Raw genomic sequence first — 18384 nt, 5'->3', positions numbered from 1 at the left:
TTTTATGTTGAGTTTTACCTTAATTCCAAAGTATTTAAGCAATTTATTGATAAAAAAAACAACATTTTCTAAATAAGGCTTTATATAGGTCAAATATGGGCCGATCCTCGGTAAATTTGGGAAAAAGGATATATTTTTCAATAACAGTTAGTTTTGTTGAGTTTCATTTTGATACAAATGGTTACAAGTCAATTTTAGACGTTTAAGACATTTTTTGAAGAGGGGTTCGTATGGGGGCTAGGGTCAAATAAGGCCCGATCATTACGAAAATCTGCAGTGTCATTTTTACTTATATAAAACTTATTTGTGCCAATTTTTAAAGGGATAATAGAATATTTGAGGTAATTATGGCATAAAAAGTCAAAATCAGGAGGTACAGTTGTATGAAGGGTTGGGTGAAATAATGGACCGATTTCAACCATTTTCAATAGGCTTCGTCCCTGTGCCAAAAAAAAAACATGCTTGGTCCAAATTTCATCAAAGTATCTTAAAATTGCGGCCTGTACCTTGCGGACATCGACTCAAAAAATGATTCTGAATAGATCGGTATACTTTAAGGTGGGTACTGGACCAATATTTGTATGTGTTACACACGTCAGCACAAACGTATAATACCCTCCCCACTATAGTGGTGTAGGGTATAAAAAATACAATAAGGATAATTTTGTTAACAAGTCCACACACGATTAATGTTTTTTTAGAATGGTTCATGTAGAACGGACTCCATGCTCTATAATACGCCATACACAATACCAATGTGCTGGAACAATCAAATATGTACTTATATATTCTTTATCAATAATCACAACAACCTTTACAACACAAAATGTCTACAAAAATGAATATTGTACAAACACGCTGATCGATGAAATTAATTTCTTATAAGTATTTTTCAAAGATACTTCATATCGTCTGCAGTACTCAGACGGAGTCTTGTAATGACTTACAAATACAATATTATGTAAGTACATACTTTTTTTGTTTTTAACAGAAATGAAAAAAAACTTTTCTTTTTTTGTGAAAATTAATAATAGACACAGTTGACGTATCCTCGTAGTTGTTGCCACTGCAATTACGCGAAGTAGAATCAAGGTCCTCAAAGCGCTAGCCGGCAGCACTTGGGGAATGGACAAAGAAACCTTGATGGGTACTTATAAAACAATTGGCCGGTCAGTGGTCAATTATGCTGCTCCAGTGTGGTCTCCATCGATGAGTGATACCCAGTGGAGAAATATTCAAAGCTGCCAAAATGCTACCCTACGGACTGTAACGGGCTACATGCAAATAACCTCAGAACACCGTCTATATGAGGAAACGAAGGTCAGGAAGAACCTTCGTGTATACGAAGAGAGCAAACGAAGTTATGTTCAGGATCCCTTGCTAAACGGAGAAAATTTCTATTCAAATTTAAATGCAGAATAGTGAGCAATTAAAAACGGAATTGTAAGTATGTTTTTAGTACTTCGATCGTAACTGCGTTTTTTTAAATTGGCAAACAGAAAATTTTCTATTCGAATTGAAATGCAGAATAGAGATTATTGGATTAAATTGCTATTGTGAAGGTTAATGTTAGCATTTTAACCGCTTATCCTTCAATAAGTTTTTGCTGTGTGTATTTCTGATATTTATGTTTAATCCACGACCTCTTGTCTGACAGACTGGAGTACTAACCTACCCGATACACACTATCTGATTTGTACACTTATTTACTGAGAACTACAATGTCGACAGTAATTAATAATCTGTGTATTTACTTTCATTTATAATTGTTGTACTTTATTAATTCATACAGAAATGCTGACCAAAAAAAAAAAAAAGATTTTAACAATTTTGTTAAATAATTTATCAAAAATGATTTTAGATGTACAATGTTAATTTTTTCAGGCAGTTAAATATTCTTAAGATTTACAAACTTCTTAGACAAAATAAATTTTAAATACAGATTTAATAAAGAAGTTCTAATTAAAAAGGGTAGAATCCCAACTATAATCATTACAAATGCTCTTTAAATGACTAAATAATTGTAGAAAAAGAAACAACCCACTAAACGGGTCTACTATAACTAGAAACACTTAATAAAAAAAAGTGTGGTTTCAATATATTTCTAAATAAATACTAGTTGGGTAAAAGTATTTAAGATTTGGTCTTTGCAGCTTCACGTTCCATAGCACGTTGTTTAGCTTTCTCGTAAATGGGCATTAGTTGACCACGTTCACCCAACATTTTTAGTAGTTCCACAATAAAGGGCAGATAGTTGTGTTTGCGACGAACATTTTCGATGCGATAACGTTTACGTTTCTCTACTTCATTATCCACGAGGAAGCGTAGCTTTGCTATCTCTGTTTCACGATCATCATCAGTTTCCATGGCCTCTTCGCCGCCCTTAAGAAGTTTATCGATTTGTTGTTGATAGATTCTCTGACGATCAGAAACTATGGCCATAAGATTAAAGTGTATCTCACCTTCGCTGTACTTATTCATACGTTTCTCAATAATGGGACGTACTACATCAATCCAATTTTGCCCGCTAGCAATAGCGCCTAAATCAATGGGACCCTCTTTTAAACCATCCAATTCATAGAGACGACCATCAATTGGAACATATCCTATGAAGTGATAGATATCTTCATCCTTGTTTTGATTTTTCGAATCAAGTTCGAAGAGTGTTTGACGTGCAAAACTATTATGGACAGTGCGAATTTGTGATGCATTGCTTAAAGTTAAACCCTTGTTATAAGGATCAAAGAATTGACAGAATTCTTTGAAATTTGTTAAGGTTTCACCTAGTTTAATATCTTCATGTTTGCAGTTAAGCAAAATACTCAAAATGGCTTGGGTGGCACAGGCATTATTGATAACTTGTTTAGCAAAGAAAATCTTTTCTAAACGATTGTCCTTAACCACAGAACCGGCTGGTTCATCATCTTGCACCCATTTAAACAAAAAAATAAGTCCATGTATGGGTTCTAGTTTTTTGAAGGTTTCATCATCTAATGACCAAATCTCCTCCACTTGAGCTCCTTCACAACCTAAAATAAATTTACAATGTATACAAAATAACAATTTTGCACAACTTGTTTAGGAAAGCCGGTTTTAGGCAATCACTTACCAAATTCTTTAATTAATTCCGTAAATACTCCTGGATCACTTTCAATCAAACACCAATTGCCAGCTCCTTCCATTTTTTATTATTTATACAATTATGTGTACAGTCTTTTGCAAATAATATAATTTTAAGTAAAATACTTCATTCGTTACAAACACAAAAAATTTGCAATCTCACAAACAGAGCTCTTCGCCGACAAATGGTGACAACGGCATCGACTGATACAAATTATTTCGGCGACGGCTTAAAATCGTATAATTTTTAACGATATTTTACTACGTTCACACATTCGTGTTTTTGAAACACTTCACGTTTTTTAACACTTCACGTTCGATTCGTTTTTAATACAGTTTTCAATCTTCCTAACTCGTGTAATCTAAAATTTATTGCTAAAAAAACATGATAATAATGACACTTTCAGGAAGAAGGATGATGGAAGTTATTGAGTATGAGTGTCAGGTAATAACCGATTTCTAAAATAATAAATTAACAATTAACATATTAAATATTCATTTAAGTATATGTTCATACGTAACAAAACATGATTCCCACATAAGAAACATTTTCATTGCGATTTCTACATTTTTTTTAAATATAATGTAGAAATCGTTTTACTTAAGATATTGATGTTGTTTTTGATTTTGTAAAATCATAAAAAATTACACAAACTAAAAACTCTGTTAGTCTGGCACCAACAACCCACAGTGGGGTAACCCCATGTACAGTTTGAGAATCATTGCTTTTTTAAGAAATGTTTGTCAATCTACAACACTTTTCACTAATATTTTAAATCTGGCAATGCTGTAGCGTCCGCCATGAAAAGAAAAATAAATTTCGCTGTCGTATTGAGAAAAAATTGTACAAAAATTTACATTTTTCTGCTTATTAAATGCACATAAAGTAAAGTGAAAATGTTATAAAAAACTTTAATAAACAGTATATTATTTAAAAATTATAAATTTAATACGATTGTGCTAAAATTAAATGACGAAAATATGAAGAGAAAATTTGTGATTGCAACGCGAACAGACTTTTTGCGAATGAAAATTTTTATTGGGAAGTGGTGGTTTTGTGTGTAATTGGAGTTTTTTGTGCTTCATATTGATAATTCAACAAAAAATTGTTTTACTTAAATAAATAGATAATTCTATTGAAAATATATACAAAACTCAACACAAAAAAGAAAATTAAAATACATAAGTTTATAATATTGTTGAACCGACGGAATTAATTATGGTGGTCTCCAAAGACTCCAAGCGGAAGCGCAAGGAGTCGTCACCACCAGCGACACCACAGCAACAATCTTCTACTGCTGTAGAGTCATCACCAGAAATGCCCAAAAGGTAAAAATGTTAATTTTATAATTTCTTTTTAACAACCTTAATAAATTCTTCATCAACCACTTAAATACACAAAATACTCCAGTTAAACTATTTTTGTTGTTTTAATTCATTCGCATTTCGCACTGTAGATATATCTCTGTGCATGATGTTGTTTGTGTGTCTCATATATATCAATCGTAGTACGTTAAGGTGTTTGTCGATCGACTGACTGGCTGACTGACTCTTTGCTAAAAGCGTAGTGTAGTAGTGGAAAAAAGAACATTTTGTATGGTGGGGAGATGTTTGTTGATACGATACGAGTAGGTTAGTTCAGTTTAGTTCATTTAATTTTGAATGGGTGACGTTGAAGCATTTAATTTTTATTTTATTTTTGTATAATAGTGTTGCATTTATTCGGTTATTTTCGTTTTCGTTTTAATTTTTTATATAAAAAGTGGGGGTGGGTACTGTTTTTATATAGATGACTGTGTAAATGTTTTTTATTTAAATTTTTTATAGGTATATCTCTCACTAATTGTTAATCACAAATTTCTATTATTTTAATAGTGTAATTTTAAGATATTTGAATTGTAATAGATAAGAGGGTTTTTAATAATAATTTTTATTAGTATATTAAAATGAAGGAGCAAATATTTCTTTATTTACAACTATTTTTGTAATTTTTATAATTTTGTTAAGATGTTTCTATAGGATATTAACTTGTATGTCATGGATCATGCCATTTTTAATGATTTAACTTTCTTCCTGTTCTGTATGAATACCGGCTTCGTTAAGAATTCTTTTTATTACTACATATTTAAAATTTTGGACTTGCTTTCTGGTGCAATTTTTAAGAACGAAAAAATGTGAAGTAAAGTTAAAAATATGATTTAGTTTAAAGGAATTATGTACTTTTAAGGTACAACTCTATTTTCTCAAAAAAATTATTTTTAACAATATAGGTATTAAAAATATTAACTCTACCTATTAACAAGAAAATTATATCCGTCAAAGCTTACAATTTGTACTAATAAATAAAAAATAAGCTCCATTGTCACTGAAAATTTAGCATCTTCAAACATTCTGCAAAAGTCGGGTGTGGTAATATATTAGTTGCTGGTGAAAGCCCCGATAGTTTACCGCATGCAAAATGTGTCCCATAATATTACTGTTGTAATTCTATAGGCAGAAATTACCTTAAAATGTTTTCCTGAACAATTAGTCATAGGTACATAGTAGTGTAGATAAATTTCTCTATTGTTTTCCTATGTAGAAAAAAGAAATATTCCAAATTTCATCATAATTTTTGGACAATTTTTAGAGATAACGAAAAAAATTTTAAATTAAATAACAAGAGCTAATTATGTTAAAAATCTATTAAATAATTTAAAAGTAGAGAAATTAAATTTTACATTAAAAATTTATCATATGCATAGTTTAAGATTAATGGCTCTTGAGCTGTTTGGGTGCGTATTAAAAAAAAAGGAACTGATCAGTGTAAAATGTTTTTAATATGCTTTCTTCTTGCGTCTTGTACTCCTTTGGGTTGACTTTTAAAACAAACATCAAATATGTATACCTCGACAAAGTAAAAAATATGAGACATTTTAAATATTCTTATATCCACAAGTTTATCGAATTGTAACGAATTCCGTTAAATGATTCGTTACAGTCTTTCACTTTGGAAAGAAGGGTTATATACATACATATATTTGTCATTTCTTTCGCGATTTCCACAATATAATTTTCCCACATTTGTAGCAATAATTTTCGGTAATGGTTGTAAAATTCTGGAAATGTATTAAGAATGTGTAAACTAAAATCAAGCCTTTTATACAAAACAATTCCCAAGAATTTAATATGCTCAACTAACTAATATTTATATTAAATCTATTAAACGGACCGAAAGCAATCGCCTACGTTTTCAAAGAATTAATTGATAAATAATTATTAACAGTCCATTCAGAAATAATAATACAAAGATAAAAGTCTATATTATAACGTAAAACGTCACTGAAATCATTACTACAACTGAAAAGCAGGGCAACATCCTCCGCATACAGAAAGGTTTTGCATATACTCGTACTAACTTGAGAAGGGAGATCATTAACATACATATTAAACAACACCGGTCCCAGAATGAACGTGAATTAAAACCTGAAAGTATAAGAGTATAAGAATTGAATGTCTTCGATAGATCTTATAAAATTAGTACACAGATTTTATTATTGTATTATAATATTATCTTTGATTAAATCAGTAAAATCTAGAAGTAGTAGTGTAATCCAGCCGATATGCATGTTGCGAATGAAATAATCAACCTGAAGTAACATCTTTGGTCCTTCAAAAGGTGTTCCATTACTTTAGAAAGTACAGGAAGTATAGACATTGGCCTAAGATCTTCCGGTCCACTAACAACCTTAGATTTAGGTATCGGAACAACACGAGCCGTCTTCACATAGTAGGAAATTTAGACGTCATATAGACAGAGTTAAATAAATAAACTAATAAACTAGATATATATGGAAACATTAACATGATTTCATCCAAACTCTTCTCTAACAATAAAAAAAATACAACAACTGAAAAGGGCATATTGAGTATTTATATAATAATTGTATATTTATATACTCATTGGTGTAGTACTAAACATTATTACTTGTTTCTTCAATAATATTTTTCGACGATCTTATTTCAAAACCTTATAGACATAATTAGAACTTCAAAATTTGTAATTATATATTTGCAAAATTATTTTAATGCAAAGTTTTTTTACGAAAATTTTCATACAAAGAACAGACGAGAGTTATATAAACAAAGGAAAAAAAACAGCAATTTCCACATTGTTCATGAATTAATGATGTCATCAGATTACAATTATTGAATGCTTGTGATCAGTCATAAGCAGTCTTAAGCGGGCCAAAATCTGCAGATAGAAACAAAAATAACTGGAGATTGTCTCCAAATTCAAGATACAGTTATATAAAAAGTAATGATTTAGTCAGAAGCTGCAATATTTTTATGTATAGATAAGTAATGAATCAAATTGTTTATTGGATCTCGTGATAAGAGTAACTATATATGATTTTAGTTTGTCATTTTCACACTTTATTCTTTCTGGCGACATATATAAAAAAAATCTTAAAACTATGTATTTTGTATTGTTTTTGCGAATAAGATTTGAAACATTTGCCCACCGATTTTATAGTAGGAAATTAAAAAAATATTACCATCTCGATATTTTCTAGACTTCTAAATTTAATATTAAACAAGTGTGTCTCTCAAGTGAAATTTTTAAAATTACAACATTTTTATTAATTCGAGGGAAAGTAGATTAACTGGTAAAATTATAATTATAAAAATCGTACTTACGATTTTAACCAAATAAATCTCCAGTAAGTGATGGCACACACATTTATCAAAACTCATAAGATTCGCTCTGATGATAAAAGCAATATGTAAATGAAACTTTACTAAAGCGTTGAGGTGTGCGACTACAGTACCTCAAATAAAATCGAATTTTTGGTTTGCAACAAGCTATTTTTTGAGAAATTTTGACTTTGACAGCTCGTAGCCTTTAAATCTAAAAACATTTAAATAAATATCGAGTTCCTATTGTACAAATACCATTAATTTTCACTTACATTATAAAAAAATTGCTTTGGAAATGTGTTCTTCTTATTAATTCTATTAATAAAGTAATTTACTAATTTAATAGCTTCAACAATAATATCTCATTTAACTATATTCTATTTTAATTTTCACAGAACTAAAGTTCAAGCTCAACGCAAGTTTGCACAGGGACAAAGTGCACCGCAATCATCATATAGTTCCATTATCGCAGCTTCATCCTCATCTAATACTGGCCCAAGTACTTCATCAGAGAGTCGTGAGCCACCAACGGAGATTTTGCCTAATAAACGGCCAAAGACAGAAGATTTTTTAACATTTCTCTGCTTTCGTGGTTCCTCGGCTTTGCCACCACACTTAGATTTTCTTAATCAGGGTAAAAGTAAAGAACCTGAAAGACCCACAAAAAAGCCGGCTATTAAACCAGTGATTAAGAAGAAAGGGAAGAAAGGCCGACCACCTAAGAATGCTAAACAAAAAGAAGAGAATGTTACGGCTAAAGAAGAAGATATTGAGCCAAATAAAAAAGATGAAGTCGTGCAAGGTGAAACTCAAACAAAGATCATTGAAAATGAAGAACAAAATAAAAATCCCGAAAAAGTACAAGTTAAAGTTGCAGAAGGGAATGTCGCGGATGAGGAAGAAGACAACGATGTACCCACTTTCGCTGTGCGTAAAAGAGCAGAAGTTGTAGCTGATGGCAATCGTCGCAGTAACCGCAGTAACACCGAAGAAAAGTGCAATAATTCTACAGAGACTTCAAAAAGGCGATCAAATCGTGCAAGTACAAAAGGATCAAAAGTTATGCTTGATCATCTATCAGATGATGAAGATGACGAATACTTCTCGGCGGTCGATGAAAACAGCAAAGCTCTTAATTCGGACGTAGATGGTAAAGAACGAAAAATTACAAAGACTCCTGTAAATTCAGAAAGAAAATCTGAAACACCTTCAAAAGAAAGTGAAACTACAGGGAAATCACGAAAAGGAAGGCCTACTTCAACCAATAAGAAAAAAGAAGCAGAGAGCAGCAAGGAGACAGAAAAAGAAGAATCAGTTAAATCTGACATTAAAGAGAAAGTCCCGGTAAAACGTCCAAGACAAAAGGAATCACCAATTTTTATACCTTCGCCAGAACCATCTGGACGTATGACTAGACAAAGAGCATTTTTTGAGCCCGTTAAGGTTCCTCATAGAGATAATGAAGACACCCAGGATGAAATAAAAAAAGATGATGTAGAAGAATCAGTTGAGAAAGTTACTAAAGTCAAATCAACAGACAATACCACTGATAAAGTCAATGAAACATTAAAAGCAAAAGCTACCGATAAAGATGAGAAAACTATACCAAAACAACCGGTTGTCAGTGATGATAAAAACAAACCAACGCAATTAGATGTGTTTGATTTTTCTTCTGACGATGAACAACCTTTGGCTAAAACAATCAAATTAAAAAAGACTGGATCGAATAAATCAAGTCCCAAGAAAATAAACTCTCGTGGAAAAAAGCCTCCACCAAAAAAAGAAATAATTGAAGAAACCAATAAAATAAATGAAAAAGAAGAAATAAAAACCCAGCTGTGTGAAAGTGATAAAAAGGAAGCTGCGATTACGGAAAGCATTATGCCGCCAAATGAAGACGAATCCCCAAAACCAAAGGGAAAGCGTTCTGTTGGTCAAGCAGCAAAGAATTTGAAGAAGAAGGAAAATGATGAAGTCTTAAACGATATTGATAAGGAATCTACCCCGCATTCCCCTAAAAAATCAACTAACGCAAGACAGTCTCGTAAGAAAACAAAAGCCGAAAGCAATGAACATATTGTTGAAAATGAGACAGAAGATAATCAAGGCAGTCCCACAAGGAATCAGAGACCATCGCGTAAAACAAAAGAAGCAGCTACTATTTATATGGGTATAATAGGACATCGGTTGCAAATGGCGGATGACGATGATGACGATATTTCTCTAAGTAGTTTCGATCGACCAAATGTCCGTGAAATGGAAAAAATGGAAAATGAACTAAAGCGAAATACAACGTCAGTAGGAAAAGGATCGCCACCGCCGAAACAGTCGAAATCAGCAGACGTACCTCAGCACACAGCAGCTCCAGTTTCAACAGTAGTTGCTGCTGAATCAAAACCATCGACAACAGGTCGTCGAGGTCGGCCGCCTAAAAATCCAAAAATACAATCACTTGTGCAGCCCCCAAAACGAGAAATCGAAGGGATGCTCGTAAAGAAAGGCGCTATTGCAAAATTGACACAATCCACGGAAAACTTATCTGAGGTCAAAGACAGCAAAACAGAACCCTCAAAAGCAGGCACTGAGGATGATGAAGACTTTCTCTTAAATGAAGAACTTAACGAAACAAAACGTAAACTAGAAAAAAGTTTCAGTGATTCTGATGATGAACCTCTGGCAATAAAAGCGCACGTGAAAACTGGAGAAAAAGATGAGGAGGATTCTCCAAAGTCTGCGGGCGTTGGTGAGTGCCTATCACCAACAACTTTACCAACAGTGAATCCTCCTGTTTCAACTGGCGGGGGATTAATCAGTCTCTCTATGCTACCATTAACTACCAAATCTATTACCACCACAAATACCATACAAGCTCAACTAACTCCACCATTAACACAAACAGCACCCGTAACGACATGTGGTGCGTCGAACACGGCATTAGCAACATCTTCAACAATTGGCGGTATAATGGGGACAACCATTACTTCACCAATAACATGTAATATTCAGCCTCCAGCTCCGATTACACCTACATCGCAATCACCATTCAAAAGTATTGAAAAGAAATCGCCCATACCAACTTCAAAGATTTTAAATGTGCCAGCAACATATGGCATCCCTCCTGCATCGCCCACAGGTAATATTGCAGCTGGTATCAATACAAATTTCGGAAAATCGCCCATGTATGTTCCACAATCTCCAGTCCACTATCATTCATCGCACATACGGCCAACTTCAAGTTTACCACAATTTCCCGTGCAATCTGTAAAGAATCCCTCGCTTGTGGCACCTCCCTCAAATACTGTCACTTCTCATCTGACAACTCCTCCATCACAAATGACTGCTCAGTCGCCAATAAAATATCAAACTCCTCCAACTACATATCCACCACCAATCGAGGCATATCCCTCGCCAAAAATTAATCCCAACTTTTTAACGCCTAAATTTGATCGAAATACTCTTTCTCGACCTGGTAATAATACTGGAAATAATAATGCTTTTCCCTCACCTTCGCCAGTGAAATTTGATATGTCTGGTTCAAGCAGTGGTCTATTGAAGAACTCGTCCCTTTCGGCTCCGAATGTAGCAATGAGTCCTAAAACGTTGATATCCAGCAACATGAACTTTATGGGAAATAATCCGGCAGCATCAACATCAGTTGCCGGGCAGGTTAGCAATGATCCCTTGAAGGACGAAATCGGAAGTATACTGGCGGCTAATTTAATGCCAAGCAAGGAAGAATCTGGAAAAATATTTGGTATTGCCAGTGTGAGTTTGGCCCAGAGTTCTGGTCCCGATAATACAAAGTGTACTTTGGGAAAATGCGGTTCAATTCATAAACCTGTCCTAGGTCCCGTAGTTCCAACGGAGAGTTATATTGGTGATCAACTATCTGGAAAGGAGAGACGAAAAGCTAAAGTGAATATGACACACGAACAAATACATAAATGGCTAATTGAGTGTTCTTCGAATCCTGATGAAATTCAAGATGATCTTGATGATGATTTTGATTCAGACTTAAGACCAAACAACTTCAGTTCAACACCACCACCAACTCGAGATGACAAGGAAAGCACGTCATTTAGTTCATCATCAAAAGCCACACGTGATTTGGGTAAAAGTGAAAGTGCTTGGTCTGCTAAAGGACCTTCTCTTAAAGCCACCCCAGTTGTTGCTTCTACCAGTGCAATTAATAGTAGAAAGGAAGACATTAAACCTATTGAATCTACGAGTCCCCGATTAGATGAGGAGATGGAGAAGACTTCCGCGGTAATGAATTTGATATTCGACAAAACATCGGCCAACAAACAGTCGCCAGATCCAGGAAGTTTAGATGTGGACGAAAAACTTACACAGTCAGATAAATCCGAGAAAAAGAATGAGAAAAAGGCTAAAGAAGATAAACCTACCACCAAAACATCAACAAACGAGGCAAAACAAAGCAAATCTGCTGAGAAGGAAACTGCTTCAACTACAACAAATAAATCCTTGACAGTTGCTAAACAAAATTCCAACCAAAAATCTTTGAATCAGAAGAAAACTCCATCATCTCCAGTCACAACTCCAACAACAACAGCCACTTCTAACAAACAAAATCGTAAAAAGGCAGCGCCTGAGGTGGTCGTAGAGGAAAAGTCAACAAATGTGAATCAAAACGATTCTGTAAATCCTCCAGAAGTTGGTAACACTAATTCAACATCAAACTCTATTAATCGCACTCCTAAGCGTACACCGGTTTATCAGCAGAAACAAACTCCAAAACAGCAGCAGCAACTTCAGCAGCAGGAAAACACGGACCTTAAAATATCAACTACTACAAGTCATAAACGCGCGACAACAACTTATGGCACCGCATTTTCCGTCGAGAATGAAAAATCAATTTATTCATTCGATAAAGACGACGCAGAAGACCAGGAGAAATCGAACAAACCTCCAACGTACAGACGACAGAGCAGAAAGGACTCGCATGTCGATAATGGTATTAATACAACGCCAACTGCAGTGCAGCGTACTCCACCCACGAAACCAAAGCGAAATGCTGCAGCTGTTGCTGAAATTGCCAATAAAGAATTAGCTGGAGGTAATTCTCAAACAAGTTCAGTTTCATTGACTTTAAGTCCATCGGAAAAAACAAAATTGGTTAAAGTAAGCCTTGATGGCGATAAAACTACAACAAAGGCTACAAAGGGAGGAAAAGGTGGAAAGAAAAACATTCAGAGTGAACCAAAGCCACCGGCAAATGACGCTGAATCAGATTCAGGGGATGGCCATACATTCTACATACCATTACAAGGCGTTGGTACTGGTGGTGATGGTGACGGTGGAATTCAGGGAGTGGCTGTCAAATTGGGCCGTGAAGGACCCGATGGTCCCAATCAAAAAGTTATTATGCATGCTACGCTTGTGACTAAGGCTCAAATGGGATCTAACACTAAACCACTGCCAGATACTATGAACGTCTCAGATATCGTAAAAAACTTAATGACGAGCGACAAGAAAGTATCAGGTGCATCTACTTCAGCCGCAGCAGCAGCGGCCACAAACTCATGTTCGAATAGTTTAAAGAATGTACCAATTGGAACTGTGCAACCACGATTTAAAGGAGATTCAGCTGTTCAAGGTCCATCTACATCTGCTGGCGGAGGTGGTGGCAGCGGTGCTTTACAACGTGTCAATTCGAATTCTTCTCTGTTTTCCGGCTCAGTTAAATCGCGCAATGCTGCAGCAGCAGCTGCTGCAGGTGCTTCTGGCAGCGGTACAGGTGGCCATAGTTCGAATAAAAAGTTTAAAGACGACACTCCCATAAAAATGGCTAATAACACAGCCTTCCCTCGTCACGATGACCCCACACAAATGGTGGAAGCTCCTATTTTCCGGCCCTCTGAGAAGGAGTTTGCAGATCCCATTGAATTTATAGAGCGTATCACGCCCATTGCTGCTAGATTTGGCATCTGCAAGATTATACCACCAGCTTCCTTTAAACCTGAATGTCGCATATCCGACGAAATGCGCTTCACGGCCTACAATCAATATGTGCATAAATTATTACACCGATGGGGTCCTAGTGCAAAAGAGTTAAGTGCAATTAAAAAGTACTTAGCCACTCAAAGCATAGTGATGAATCATCCACCCTGGATAGGTGGTATGGAAGTAGATTTACCACGCCTATATCACACCGTCCAAGAGCTGGGTGGTCTGAAGGAGGTTATTGAGAAGAAAAAATGGGCCCGAGTTGCTGAAGAAATGTGCATTCCTAAGCTGGCGCAGGATCGCGTGACCAAATTAGATGACATTTATTGCAAATACTTGCTTCCATATGATACACTCTCGCCAGCCGAGCGGCAAAAACTTTTCGATGAAGTTGAAGCTGATTGGGCGAAAAGAGAAGCACGCGCCAGACGCAACGCTGATCGCTTTGTTAACACTGAAAGTGTTTCCAATGAAGAAGACGATGTGTCATCGGAGAATGACGAAGAAGAGTCTGAAGAAGAAGTCGACGGTGTATCAATGGAATGTATAGTTAAGGGGCGTAGTATGCCATTGAGTCAGTTTTATCGTATTGCACGGAATACAATGGCTCTCTGGTTTAAGAATACTGAGCCTACCGTTAATGAAGTTGAAGCAGAGTTTTGGCGCCATGTGGCCGTTCGTGATAGTCATGTATGTGTACATTCCGGTTCAATAGATTCCTCTGGATGGGGTTTCGGCTTTCCCAGTCCCGGACCGAAGGGTAAAGGATCCAATTATGCCAGACACCCCTGGAATCTAAAAGTGCTTACAAATAACACTGGCTCAGTGCTGCGTTCTTTGGGACCTGTCATGGGTGTAACCGTACCAACACTGCATGTCGGAATGCTTTTCTCGGCCTGTTGTTGGTATCGCGACCCTCACGGTTTGTCGTGGATAGAATATTTGCATACCGGTGCCTCGAAGCTTTGGTACGGCATACCAGACGATCAAAGTGCTAACTTTAGGGCTGCTCTGACCTCACTCATTCCTACGCACTGTCAAAATAAAACCATTTGGTTACCCTGTGATACTGTTATGGTACCTCCACATATGCTTACAGACCGTGGTGTGTCGCTCTGTCGTATTGAACAGAAACCCGGAGAGTTCATCGTAGTATTTCCCCGAGCCTATACATCAAGTTTAGCAACTGGTTATGTGGTATCGGAGAGTGTCTATTTCGCAACATCGTCTTGGCTAGATTTAGCTAAAGATGACTTTAGAGTAAGATATAAAGAGTTATCATTCTCCATTATTATTTTTATTTAAACAATATTGTTTGTTAACTTCATTTAGGACATCCATGACAGCTGCGAACCTGCTATGTTCTCATTGGAACAATTATTGTTTGCCTTAGGTTATGACCAACGTGTTACTCCTGATACCTTACAACAGATGCTACCAATGCTTAAGGAGGTATTTGAAAAAGAAACTGCTGCCAGAGAGCAACTTAAGGTGAGTTTTCTCTTATTACCACATACAAACGTTGTAGTATTTTGTAGTATATTTACTAGAGTTGTTGCTAATTTAGCAAAAATGAAGTCAATATTGAGATACAGTTTTGTAAAGTTAACATTACATAAATTTATTTTTAGGCTGCTGGTGTAACTTCAACGGAAAAAGTTGCGAACGAAAAAAGTGGTAAAGGTAAAAAACAACAACAGCCTCCACATAAATCCATTGAAAGCGAATGTGATCTTTGCCGTGCAAATCTTTACATTTCAATGGTGCGCACTGATGAAGGTAACGTTTACTGCCTTCAACATGCTTTGAAAAATCTCAATAATGGCAACATACAAGCCAAACAATGTAAGCTTATTTATGCCTATAATATCGACGATATTGAGAACCTCATTAAGAATCTGAAAGATAAAATACAACAAAAACGTGCAGTAACTGGTAAGAAACAAAAATAGTTGTATAATTCTAAACTTTCCACAAAAAAGAGAAAGAAAAAGAAAATTTTATAAAATGCATTTTATTTCCTCATTGCAAATAAAATGCAAATGAGTTTAACTTTACAAAAAAAAGTTAACTCGAAACAATCTTCACAATTTTCTAAAACTACAGTTGATCTAAGCGAAATTATTTATTTATATATACATACAAACATATGTATAGTGAATTTAAATTTTAACTGAATAAAATTAAGAGTTAATTTTTTTTACTATAAACTTATACATTTTAGTCCGAACGTGAAACTCTTACATGCTTTTTATTATTTAGAGCAGAAATGAAAATCGATATTTAAATCGACCAAAGCGGTTAGCAGATTTACAACATGTGAAAATAATTCACAATTACTTCGAAATGAAATACATTCTGATTTTTATTTTATATTTTCAAAAGAGAACTATTTTTATTAATTTGATAACGATCTCAAAAGGTGGTGAAATTTATTTAATACATTTTTTTTCTGATTTATTTTTGTTTTTTTAACATTATAGACTTGTAATTTTGCTTAGATTAACTGTAACTAACAATCTAACACTACATACCCTTGTTCTTGTAAATAATGTATTTCAATGTATGAATACAAACAAAAAAACTATAATAAATATTCCAGAAATGAAAAAAATTGCAATTTTAATATACATAATGGCAAATTTTGAAATTCCTTCTTTTTTTATATCACAGTGAAAAATAAATTTTATTTCTTTTGCTAAATAATAAACACTTAATAATATGTATTAGCTATAACAAAAAGAAAATAAACAATATATGGTAGATAAGCTTCTCATTTTTTTTAAATAACATACATATTAACTACTGTTCGACATCAAAGATAATTCAATTTATATTTAATGTTTGAAAGTTTTGCATTAAATTAAAATACAAAAATTAAAAAAAAATTAAAAAGAAAATTAATTGCAACCCAAGCCTATATTGATTTGTTAGAATTATAAACTAGAATTAGATTTGTATTAATCCTTAAATAAAAAATGTAAAACAAATAATAATAATAAAAAAAAAGAAAAAAACTAGTTGTATAAGTATGTATGGCAGACCATAGTTTTATAATGACCTCAATTTATTTTATTTGTTTAATGAAATGATCTAATATATTATATATTTTAATGTGGATTCCTTATACAAGTATATACATATTTTTCATTTTCATTTCTTTTTCCAATAATCTATACACAAAATAAAAGAGTAGTTTTTAAAACTACTAAAAGTATTTTGTTTTTTTTTACCAATAACTTTGTCATTATTTAAATGGATATTTACTTATGTTTTATAATAATTATTTGTATCTTTTATTTTTTCAACTAATTATATTTTTGTTAACTTTATTTCCATATCTATATATATTAATATATATATCGATGTATTATTATAGAATGTAGATATTAACAAATGTGCAACAATAAAAATCAAATATAAAAATTCTTAAATATAATATTTAAAATTAAATATCAATTAGTTTTTTTCTCAATAAACATAAATACATTCATATGTACCCAAGTTACATACCTCATGTTAAGTTAACAGTTCTCTGTTCGAGTGTTAACATAACAGAGCTAGAACGCATGTCTATACAAAGTTGTAAAAATGGAAAATTTTATTTCATGTACATGTCTTCAATTTACAGTATAACAAACAACGCAGGATTTCTTTGCTCTTTCTTAGCAAGAAATCCAGAAATTTCTGGGTATTGTACTTCGACCTATTCTCCTTAGTTCGTCCTGTATTTGTAACAATTTCGAGGCGGTACGCTGAATAATATTGACGTCCTATACGACACGTGGAAGACCTTCTTCCGATTGGCTACTTTGAAATAAACCGCCTTCATTTATTCAGGCAATAACTCTGACTTTTTACTATAACCAGATATCATCTTCCCATTCGCAAAGTAAACTTATAATCACTTTCGTTCGCATATTGCTAACATTATCTTTACAAGAAGAGGCCAAAGCAGAATAATGTAAGTCTGCTTGTGAAAATAGCAAGGCAATATGACCAAAAGAAAAAATAAAATAGGATAAACGGTCCGGTTTTTGCTAAATGGAAAAAAATTTCGTTTCAAATTAACGAATTAACATAACTCCTTTTTCAACAACGTAATTTGTTTTGTTGTGAATAGATTTTTGTTGGGGACTATTCGGTAATGCATCACTACATTGCATCTAACGATTAGATTGTGATGTTTGTTGATGCCAATCAGTTGGTGCACACTTTATGCATAATAATAATAAAAAAAAAACAATATAAAAATAACTAAAAAAATAATAATCTTTAAATAGTTTAAGAAATATATGTATGTTGCGTAAAAAAGTGACAAAACACACATTATCAAATATTTAATTATTTCATGGACATTATTTTCATTTACACATTTTTCATTGAAAATCATATCAATGTACACACATACATATATTGTTATACAATTTTTGAAATTTTCAAATCGACCCATGTCCATTCCACATAGAGCCTAAAAATATACGTCGAAAAAATACATCACTTTTGCGAGCGGTAAAAAAGTTTCCGCTGCTAATGCTTTAATATTTTCGTTACTTACTTTAAACAAGATGTTGAAAGTTTTTAATACAAATGTGTAAAAATTTCGATAAAAACTAT

General features: G+C 33.7%; 2 protein-coding genes across 3 annotated transcripts; one reads left to right on the top strand and one right to left on the bottom strand.

The window, feature by feature from the left end:
- Nucleotides 1-1749: 1749 nt before the first annotated feature.
- Nucleotides 1750-3318, bottom strand: LOC111687428 (ubiquitin carboxyl-terminal hydrolase isozyme L5). Its single transcript, XM_023449869.2, has 2 exons — nt 3110-3318; nt 1750-3029 (listed from the first exon to the last, which is right to left on the bottom strand). Exons 1-2 carry the CDS (start codon nt 3180-3182, stop codon nt 2134-2136), a joined length of 969 nt encoding a protein of 322 aa, XP_023305637.1. The 5' UTR covers nt 3183-3318; the 3' UTR covers nt 1750-2133.
- Nucleotides 3319-3900: 582 nt separating this feature from the next.
- LOC111687429 lies at nt 3901-17201 on the top strand. Of its 2 annotated transcripts, XM_046953313.1 has the most exons (5): nt 3901-4449; nt 8196-15027; nt 15100-15258; nt 15399-15702; nt 15992-17201. In XM_046953313.1, exons 1-5 carry the CDS (start codon nt 4340-4342, stop codon nt 16000-16002), a joined length of 7416 nt encoding a protein of 2471 aa, XP_046809269.1. In that variant the 5' UTR covers nt 3901-4339; the 3' UTR covers nt 16003-17201. The 2 variants fall into 2 exon arrangements, with proteins under 2 accessions (XP_046809269.1, XP_046809268.1); XM_046953312.1 differs by having other exon boundaries at nt 15399-17201.
- Nucleotides 17202-18384: the final 1183 nt, after the last annotated feature.

This window comes from Lucilia cuprina, chromosome 5, assembly GCF_022045245.1.
Source record: "Lucilia cuprina isolate Lc7/37 chromosome 5, ASM2204524v1, whole genome shotgun sequence".
NCBI lineage: Eukaryota > Metazoa > Arthropoda > Insecta > Diptera > Calliphoridae > Lucilia > Lucilia cuprina.
Note: the sequence above shows the minus strand (reverse complement) of the source record. Positions and strands in the feature narration are given on the sequence as shown.